The sequence below is a fragment of the Coregonus clupeaformis genome, chromosome 2, assembly GCF_020615455.1.
Source record: "Coregonus clupeaformis isolate EN_2021a chromosome 2, ASM2061545v1, whole genome shotgun sequence".
Taxonomy (NCBI): Eukaryota; Metazoa; Chordata; class Actinopteri; order Salmoniformes; family Salmonidae; genus Coregonus; species Coregonus clupeaformis.
Genome location: NC_059193.1, coordinates 5058298 through 5068769, shown reverse-complemented (window position 1 = coordinate 5068769; position 10472 = coordinate 5058298). Strand labels below are relative to the sequence as shown.

Genomic DNA, 10472 nt, shown 5'->3' with positions numbered 1-10472 from the left:
ATCCTATATCAGTGAAAATTTGTAAGGCTGGGTTTACACAGTCAGCCCAATTCTGATCTTTTGCCCAATTATTTGCAAAAGAGCTGATCTGATTGGTCAAAAAACCAATTAATGGAAGAATAATCAGAATTGGGCTGCCTGTGTAAACCCAGCCTTACCGATCTTCACTGATATAGGATTGTGAAATATCTACCTAAGATGATGAGAACCATATCAGACTTCAACAGAGCCTACCATTTCCCATTTTTTATAATAGGCTACAGTGGTCCTCTGTAGCTCAATTGGTAGAGCATGGCGCTTGTAACGCCAGGGTAGTGGGTTCGATCCCCAGGACCACCCATACGTAAAAATGTATGCACGCATGACTGTAAGTCACTTTGGTTAAAAGCATCTGCTAAATGGCATATTATTATTATTATTATTATTATTATTATTATTACAGTACATGTTATTAACCAGAGATAGACTAGAGTTGATTGTTTGTCAACAGTTGAGGTGTAAAGTCATAATGAACAAGAAATAAAGATTTTTAAAGAATGTAAACCATCATATATTGAGGGGTTGTTTTTCCTGACACTCTTTTTACAATCTATGGACACTGGTCATGTCTAGAAGGGATGCCACTGATGTCAAAGTGATGTCAAAATGTGTATATTGAGATGCATCAGGAGAATTATAGCTAACCCTAACCTTTTTCATAACCTTAACCTAATTATCCTAAACTGCTACGTTAATTCTACTAACCTGCTGCGTAAGTTTTCCTAACCTGGTACTAAAAGTCACTTCTGACATAAGCGGCATTCCATCTAGTCAAAACTCTTGACCCTATTACCATAGATTTTTTATAACTAACCCTACTACCATAGATATAACAACGAGACAGATATTTCACTGGATGTTTAAATGTGAAGCATCAGCTTGGCGTTTCCACTCACTACCAAATAGTATCAAATATGGTAGTGAGAGGAAGCCCACTGGAGGGCAGTGGCTGAAGATGGAACGAGATGGATTTTGGCCGATATTCTGCAAATTTCTCATCGATGAAACATTTGATCTCAATACAGTTTTCTGTTCCCAAAACTAGAATCTGTTATGAACAGAGTGGACTAAGGTTTGTAGACTTTACCCTTTGCAAAAGTTTTCAAAAATCGCGTTGTTCAGAAGAAGTGCAAGGGCAAATTAAGTTATTGCACACGCACACTTCACAGAGTGGGCGTTCCCTAACGGAAATATGCAGATGATGCTAGAACGCGCCAATAGGATCTCGCTAGCTTGTGCTTGGCTCTGCCCCCCTTCTTGCTTGTTCTGCCCACTATGGCTAATTTGTTCCACAGCCTGTGGTCTATCTTGGTTTAGTTATAAAAATATTTGCTACTACTGTTCTCTTTACTACCACGGTTTCTAAACCATATTTGATACTACACTACCCATAATACCACGTTACGTCTTTAAAAGTCACGTCAGCCCAAGACGAGTCACGCATTACCATTTAACCCTTGGACATTACCATTTAACATTTACAGTGCGACGTGCAGAAACAGCTAGCTATATGCAACAAAAACAACAACTAGCAAACTGTCATTTCAGACTGTCGTTTACGTAGTGCATCCGACAACCATGGAAATGTTTTTAAAAAGCTGTCGCAATGTGCTGAAGGTAGGAACATCGACTGTTTCTGGTGGTCGCTTCATCCATTTTCAATGTTTTGTTTGTCTTAACAGCTAGCTAGTTATGTAGTAAACACCTTCGACGTGTACATTTGATGGACACATTCAATTAGTGGGGTTTTCAGAGAAAGCCAGCAAGACATGAAATTCCGACTAGCTAGACTAGGGCAATGTGACAGCACGGTCACGGTGTTGGTTGTGGGCTCGTGCATGAGCATAAAAGTTATTCTCAGCCAGTTATTGTGACGATCAGTCAGTGATATAGCTAGCTAGTACTGCGTAACTAGCTGTTGGTTTCAAATGAGTTCAGACTGAGACAGTTGTCACCGTACACTAGCTACATTTGAACTGTACAGAACATAAACTGTCATTACAGCTAGCTAGTTGGCTAGCCAAGCTAATTAGCGTTGTCACGTAATCACATAATTGGCTGATGTAACTCATCCACTGCTTCATTTTGTTGCATGATTATAAATTAAATTGCATTGATATATTTCAGTGATATTCAAACAAATATAATTGTTCAATTGCAATGGACCATGAAAGTACGTTTGTTGTAGCGGCTGTAGGGTCAGGTGCCTGTCAGGTGTCAATATGCCCACGTGCATTTTTTGCTTTACGTGTCCTGCAGGTCTGACACTTACATTACGGCTCAATTTTCTAAAATGTTCAGGGTCTTGATACCATGCTCTTAACCTTAAGGAAAATAGGGCTTGTTTTGAACCCAAACAGTGCTATCAAGATTAGTGAGATCAGGTGGTGTTTATAGCGCCTCAGAGCATCACACCTTATTTACTCAGTGTTCAGTGAGGGGGGAAGAGAAGTCTGGAGTGGAAATACACAAACATGCTGTCAGCACCAGCACACACAGAGGGCTTTTAGTGCAGATGTACCATCCAGTGTGTCTACATGGGGATGGGGTAGGGTGGGTTGAGAGCTAAGACTGATGGGATGGGAAAGACAGGTACGGTGCATCTCAATAGTTAACAGTGGCTTCCTCTCCTTCTGCATCAATCTGAAAACATCATGGATAGATGAGACTGGGTTATATCATGGATAGATGAGATATATCATGGATAGATGAGACGGGGTTATGTCATGGATAGATGAGATATATCGTGGATAGATGAGATATATCGTGGATAGATGAGACTGGGTTATGTCATGGATAGATGAGATATATCGTGGATAGATGAGACTGGGTTATATCGTGGATAGATGAGACTGGGTTATGTCATGGATGCTCCCTGAGAATGTTATTTCACCTGTCTAGTTACTTCCGTGCAGTGCTCTGTTTACTCTTGATCTGCAACAGTTGGCTGACCTCCAACTATTATCCCTTCGCTATCCCTTCATACTGTGTGCTCGGAGGGGACAGGAAGCAGCATGTTAATAATCCCCTCACTGACTGGGAACATTTTACATTTTAGCAGACGCTCTTATCCAGAGCGACTTATAGGACCAATTAGGGTTCAGTGCCTTGCACAGGGATTTGAACCAGCGACCTTTCGGTTACTGGCCCAACGGTCTTAACCGCTAGGCTATCTGCTGCTAGGCTCCAGGCTGTAGACCAGCTAATTGTCACATGACCGGCTTTTGTTATGGCAACAAGCTGTCTCTGTTAGCCCCTAGCTGTGGCACCCATGACTTGTGCCGCTGTCACAGATGGTCACAGATGGCCATGCTCTGGGAAAATGAAACACCCTACTTGTTTTTTCAGCTCCACATTTGTAAAACATTCAACAAAAACATGTAGTGGAGTTAGCAGGCCGTCATGTAGCTTAGCCATTACATCACAGTCTGCTCTACTGAGGTCATTGACGGAATTAGCCTAAGGCTATTTGACAAGGAGCTAGCCAGAGCCTTCAGGCAGGGGAATGAAGTCAGCCCTTAGCTCATCCACTTTAGGCTACGCTGGGATCTGCCATTGACCCTTCAGAAGAAGGCTATTCAAACAGGGTCCAGGGTTTTACTCTAGGATGGGGGACATTGTGCAGATCCAGGAGTACCTCATCTCCAGTGATCAGCATCATTGTGACGTGCATTGACATTACAACACACACACACACAGCCAGGATCCCTGTCCACATAGCACTGTCCACTCAGTAAGACACATCTGATTGCCTTTGAAGGCCCAATACAAGAGTAATGGATAGACTGCCCTGTATTTTCTCATAGTAAATCCCCTCATAGGAGTTGGATACTCTTCTGACTGTATCCATCCCACTCTACACTCCTCAGGGGAATGCAGAGGGCAGCCCAGAGTTCCATGTGGTCCTGGGGAACGAGGCCTGCGACCTGGACTCCATGGTGTCGGCTCTGGCCTACGCATACTTCCTGTCCAAGGTGAGAGTAACCCACCCCATCATTTGGGCCCCGACCCATGTGTTGAAAATGGTTCAACAGAGCAAGCATCAGGTGTTATTACACCTCTCTCCCCTCCCAGACACTTGATTCTGGGAAAATTCCTCTTCCCGTTCTGAACATTCCCCGGCAAGAGTTCCCGTTGCGCACGGACAATGCCTTCCTGCTGAGAGAGAGTGGCCTCTCCCAGGATGACCTGGTGTTCCGGGACGAGGTGGACCTGGGGAGTCTACACCGGGCCGGCCGGCTGGACCTCACACTGGTGGACCACAACGTGCTGCCCAGGTCAGTGTCAACCATGACACCTTAACCCCTGTCCACTGACAGTCATCCAGGATGTAAACACTTCCCCATGTGATCATCACCTGTATCTCTACAAAAGCTACACTGACCTAGAGACTCATTGAAATAGCTTGACTAAAGTCCCTGACTGACTGTGTGCCTGTCTGTTGCAGCTCTGACCGTGATCTAGAGGAGGCAGTGGTGGAGGTGATCGACCATCACCTCCTGGAGAGGAAGCCCTCTCCCTCCTGTCCCGTTACCATGGAGACGGTGGGCTCCTGCACCACCCTGGTGACAGAACGGATCATCCAGAAAGCCCCTGAAGTCCTCGACCAACAGGTGGCCCAGCTCTTATATGGTAACCAGAATTATAACTGATGTATGTGGGAAATCACGTCTGTTAGTATTGTACTGTCTCACTGTGTGAAGAGACTGAGACATCCTGTTCTTTGTGATCGCAGGCACCATAGTGTTAGACTGTGTGAACATGGCCCCAGAGGCAGGGAAAGTCACCCCTAAAGACAGCCAGTACGCAGTCCTCCTGGAGACGCGCTTCCCCAACCTGCCACCAAGGGGCGTCCTCTTCCAGTCCTTGCAGAATGCTAAATTTGACGTGTCAGGTAAACGCCCCAGGATTAATACCTAAAGCTCAGCCTTGTAAATGTGATTTTTGCCTAGCAGATTGGAATGATAATCATCCCATGATATCAATGCAATGCTCGTATTCCCTTGTCCCCAGGTCTCACCACAGAACAGATGCTACTGAAAGACATGAAGGTGGCATCAGAGAGAGATTTGAAACTGGCAGTCAGTGTGATATATATGACACTGGAGGTGTGTGTCTTAACTATTGAATATGTGATACAACAGAAGGTTATATCTACTACTGGTGGATAATAACATGGTTCAAATACTTGTTATCTTGTACAAAGCCCAGTTCTGCTGCAGTATGCCATCTCACAATGCACATATTTCACCTATGAATTCTTTGCAGAATCTCACTTCTGATCTAAACTGAACACAGGCCTCAAGTTATCAGAGCCTTTCCCTGTGTTACTGCCAGACACACCCTTCAGACTCTTCCCTGTGTTACTGCCAGACACCCCCTTCAGACTCTTCCCTGTGTTACTGCCAGACACCCCCTTCAGACTCTTCCCTGTGTTACTGCCAGACACACCCTTCAGACTCTTCCCTGTGTTACTACCAGACACCCCCTTTAGACTCTTCCCTGTGTTACTGCCAGACACACCTTTAGACTCTTCCCTGTGTTACTGCCAGACACACCTTTAGACTCTTCCCTGTGTTACTGCCAGACACACCTTTAGACTCTTCCCTGTTTTACTGCCAGACACACCTTTAGACTCTTCCCTGTGTTACTGCCAGACACCCCCTTCAGACTCTTCCCTGTGTTACTGCCAGACACCCCCTTCAGACTCTTCCCTGTGTTACTGCCAGACACCCCCTTCAGACTCTTCCCTGTGTTACTGCCAGACACCCCCTTCAGACTCTTCCCTGTGTTACTGCCAGACACACCCTTCAGACTCTTCCCTGTGTTACTACCAGACACCCCCTTTAGACTCTTCCCTGTGTTACTGCCAGACACACCTTTATACTCTTCCCTGTGTTACTGCCAGACACACCTTTAGACTCTTCCCTGTGTTACTGCCAGACACACCTTTAGACTCTTCCCTGTGTTACTGCCAGACACACCTTTAGACTCTTCCCTGTGTTACTGCCAGACACCCCCTTCAGACTCTTCCCTGTGTTACTGCCAGACACACCCTTCAGACTCTTCCCTGTGTTACTACCAGACACCCCCTTTAGACTCTTCCCTGTGTTACTGCCAGACACACCTTTATACTCTTCCCTGTGTTACTGCCAGACACACCTTTAGACCCTTCCCTGTGTTACTGCCAGACACCCCCTTCAGACTCTTCCCTGTGTTACTGCCAGACACACCCTTCAGACTCTTCCCTGTGTTACTGCCAGACACACCCTTCAGACGCTTGCCTGTGTTACTGCCAGACACCCCCTTCAGACACTTCCCTGTGTTACTGCCAGACACCCCCTTCAGACTCTTCCCTGTGTTACTGCCAGACACCCCCTTCAGACTCTTCCCTGTGTTACTGCCAGACACCCCCTTCAGACTCTTCCCTGTGTTACTACCAGACACACCCTTCAAACTCTTCCCTGTGTTACTGCCAGACACACCCTTCAGACACTTCCCTTTGTTACTGCCAGACACACCCTTCAGACTCTTCCCTTTGTTACTGCCAGACACACCCTTCAGACTCTTCCCTGTGTTACTGCCAGACACACCCTTCAGAGACTTCCCTTTGTTACTGCCAGACACACCCTTCAGACTCTTCCCTTTGTTACTGCCAGACACACCCTTCAGACTCTTCCCTGTGTTACTGCCAGACACACCCTTCAGACACTTCCCTTTGTTACTGCCAGACACACCTTTAGACTCTTCCCTGTGTTACTGCCAGACACACCCTTCAGACGCTTCACTGTGTTACTGCCAGACACACCTTTAGACTCTTCCCTGTGTTACTGCCAGACACACCCTTCAGACGCTTCCCTGTGTTACTGCCAGACACACCCTTCAGACACTTCCCTTTGTTACTGCCAGACACACCCTTCAGACTCTTCCCTGTGTTACTGCCAGACACACCCTTCAGAGACTTCCCTTTGTTACTGCCAGACACACCCTTCAGACTCTTCCCTGTGTTACTGCCAGACACACCCTTCAGACACTTCCCTTTGTTACTGCCAGACACACCTTTAGACTCTTCCCTGTGTTACTGCCAGACACCCCCTTCAGACGCTTCACTGTGTTACTGCCAGACACACCCTTCAGACGCTTCCCTGTGTTACTGCCAGACACACCCTTCAGACGCTTCCCTGTGTTACTGCCAGACACACCCTTCAGACGCTTCCCTGTGTTACTGCCAGACACACCCTTCAGACGCTTCCCTGTGTTACTGCCACGCCACTTCAGACACTCAAAACGTGAAGGTGGGATGTTGCACCTAGTTCATGAAGATCACTCATACCACATGTCCAATCAGGTGGAACCACCCACCAGTAAAAAGGCGCAGGGTTTGTGTCTGTCTGATCATGTGAACTTATAAAGGGACTCAACAGGTGCACTTGAGTTTATGCACTTGAGTTTATACTGAGATTCACAAACAAACTGTATTATCTATAAATGTTGTCCCTCAGGCTTTTCTACAGAGACAAAGCTTACAGCAAGAGCTCTGTGAGTTCTGCCACAAACACAGCTACAACCTGGTGGTGGCCATGACGATCTCATTCAAGGATAACAAGGAACCCTTCAGGCAGCTGGCAGTCTACAGTTCCAGCACCCTCTACAGGGAAGAGGTAGGAACTACACCACCCCAATCAGACATGATCCCATAGAGTTGACTATCTAGAGTTAAAGTAAGTAATTATGAAGTGTTGATAGTAAGCTTTGGATTGTCCGTTTTTTTTTTTTTTTTTACAATGTCTATTTTATATGATCAACTGAATGGTATTTTTTGTCCTGCAGATGAGCCAAGCCTTGGAGCAAGCCCGGAACCCCAGTCTGAGCCTGAGTCCAATGAGCAGCCCTTACTCAGACATCAAGGCTTATCTCCAAGGCAACACGTTGGCCTCCAGGAAGAAGGTGCTGCCCATCATCAAGGACTTCCTGAGGGACAGGGAGGGTAGCGCGGTGCATTGTGGGAACCTGGAGGAGAGCTACGAGGCACCACGGCAACGGGCATGCACTGAGGATGCTGGGATAGAGGAGGACTCTCACTTCCCCCCCACCCCTATGAACAGTCTGGTTGAGGGCTGTCCCCTTGACAACGGGCTGCCCAAGATCAGCGCTGAAGCTCTGACGGAGAAGTTCAGCAACATGGCCAGCCAAGAGGAGAACGCAGGGGGACACTGATGTCACTCACACTCCTGAGCACCCAAGCTCACTAACCTGTATAACAGCTGGATGGCCAGAGAGTTCTCGCAACAGGATTTAGACCAGTCAGTACAGATTGTTTGTGAATGTGCAGGGTGATAAGGTACGCACAACATTGATCAGCTGGGACAAGGACTGGGAGGCACACTGTCCCCAATCCAGAGGAGTAAAGAATCCACTGGCAATCCTATTGGAGATTATGGAAATGTATTGAAAATATGAGTGACACCCATGCTTTCATCCTTGAATGGGAATAAGATATTTAAGTGGGAACTCTGTTAAGGGAAGAATACTCTCGGTTGGTATGTTTCCGGGAAAGCCATTTTGCAGTAGATTTGAGAAAATAGATCCACTCTCTCTCTTCTCCCAAAGAGTGTGTATAGGAACGTTTTTGTGATGGATGCCTAAACAATATGTGGTCTGCTTACTAAGGCAACAGGGATCTTCATCCAAGAGGGCGTTGAATGTCTCTGCTGTAACCAAGAAGCTTGATATTGACATCTAGCCACTGTGCCCTATACTAATGTGTATAGGAACATTTTTGTGATAGATGTCTAAAAAAATATGGTCCTACTTTATTTGGATAGTCTACAGATAGTCAGTTAATAGTATGACTATCTGTTGATAAGCAACTGCTTACTAAGCTTAGGGTAAGGGTTAATAGTTAGAGTTTGGGTTTGGGTTAGGGTAAGAGTTAAGTTTAGGTTAAGGTTCGCGTTAGTTGAAATGTAACTGATAGTCTGTAGAGCATGTAAAGATGGACTGTCCAAATTAAGTGTTACCCTGTATGATATGCAGTGTTGATTTTACATAATTGATAAGCAGTTTGACGTTGAAGTGAAGTGTTTGTGTTGAATTAGTTATTGCTAGAGATAGCTAGACATAATTCCTTGACTGACTGTTTTATTGATGATAAGAAATCAGTTTTGAATTTTTTTCTGATTCGAAACACCATTATAATACTGTATCTTCTCCAAATGAAAGATGACATATACTGCAAATTTATGTAAACATTTTTTTTTAAATAGATATAATCTGAGAATATTATCTGATTTATATGCAATTGTATTGCAAGAAGATAAAGGAACTTCCATTTGATTGTGTTAAAGCACTTGGTACCAATGATATTGCTGATGCCATGTTAATTTGAATATAATACTTTGATCTCTTTTATCTGAAACTAGGACTCCCTAGAACCACTCACGGTACATCCAGGCCTGACGTAGTCTAATTAAATTACTGTTTATTTCATAAAATGCTCCAAACTGATGAGAACAGTGTTCTTTGAGATACAGCTATAATCTACACCAAAAGGTAGAAAAGATTTCAGTCGAGTTTAGACCATTAGCAGCTGTTATGTTATGAAGACAATCAAGTGAAACATTTCACAGTTTTACCTTTTAAATCATTTGGAAACCACAGTTTGATATTTTTTAATAATTTGGAAACCAACTGACTAAAGTTTTACAGTTAGAAATGTAATGTTTTCACCTGAAATGTTGAAAAGGGTTAAATAGTATTAAAGTATTTTGGAAGACACTTTTACATTTTCTTGTGACTACAGTTTCTTATCATCCTGTTACGTCTCTGTTATTTTCAACTCTGTATTTGTGATGTGGAGGATATTAGGACCATGGAGGCTCCTTCCAGTGTGGTATCTACTGTCTACCTTCCTCTAGGGTTAGGCCGTATCCAGATGTTCATACTGTTTCTGTATCATACCGGGGTATACGTATTACCGGAAGTGCACAAAACAAATTAGGCAACAGGGATCTTGATCCAGGAGGACTTTGAATGTCTCTACTGTAACCAAGAAGCTTGATCTTGACATCTAGCCACTTGGCTAGCAAGTTAGCAAACCAAATGCATTGCTGGAGCCCTGAGCTGGATATAATTTATTTCTTATAGTTATACTTAACTTATAGTTGCACCCCCGCAGCCCCTGCGAGGCAGGGGTGCCCCCAACCCAAAAAATTGTATTGAAATTCATACCGTTGGTATTTTTTGAAATACCCCGGTATAAACGGTATATCGCCCAAGCCTACCTCCCTCCTATCCTTAACTCCTCCCTGACTGTGGGAGAACTGAGGCACATTCAATGGGATGCAATGCTGAGAACACTGCAGATAGAAATGTAATGAATAGAATGGACAAGCCTCCATTATGCAGAGTAGAAATGTATCTGTTTATTCTAT

General features: G+C 44.8%; 1 protein-coding gene across 1 annotated transcript; it reads left to right on the top strand.

Annotated features, from left to right (window-relative positions):
• Positions 1–1440: 1440 nt before the first annotated feature.
• On the top strand, positions 1441–9822 carry LOC121543283 (exopolyphosphatase PRUNE1). The gene is made up of 8 exons (XM_041853038.2): positions 1441–1656; positions 3909–4013; positions 4114–4316; positions 4487–4671; positions 4775–4933; positions 5053–5147; positions 7542–7700; positions 7870–9822. The coding sequence occupies exons 1-8, from the start codon at positions 1618–1620 to the stop codon at positions 8254–8256; spliced, it is 1332 nt and encodes a 443-aa protein (XP_041708972.2). The 5' UTR covers positions 1441–1617; the 3' UTR covers positions 8257–9822.
• The last annotated feature ends 650 nt before the right edge of the window (positions 9823–10472 follow it).

What these genes read in the sequence shown, in the direction of transcription:
- LOC121543283 (XM_041853038.2), top strand. Translation starts at nt 1,618, where the DNA reads ATGGAAATGTTTTTAAAAAGCTGTCGCAATGTGCTGAAG. An exon ending in GCTGTCGCAATGTGCTGAAG is followed by an intron (nt 1,657 to 3,908) that starts GTAGGAACATCG and finishes TACACTCCTCAG; the next exon opens with GGGAATGCAGAGGGCAGCCC. An exon ending in GACCACAACGTGCTGCCCAG is followed by an intron (nt 4,317 to 4,486) that starts GTCAGTGTCAAC and finishes TGTCTGTTGCAG; the next exon opens with CTCTGACCGTGATCTAGAGG.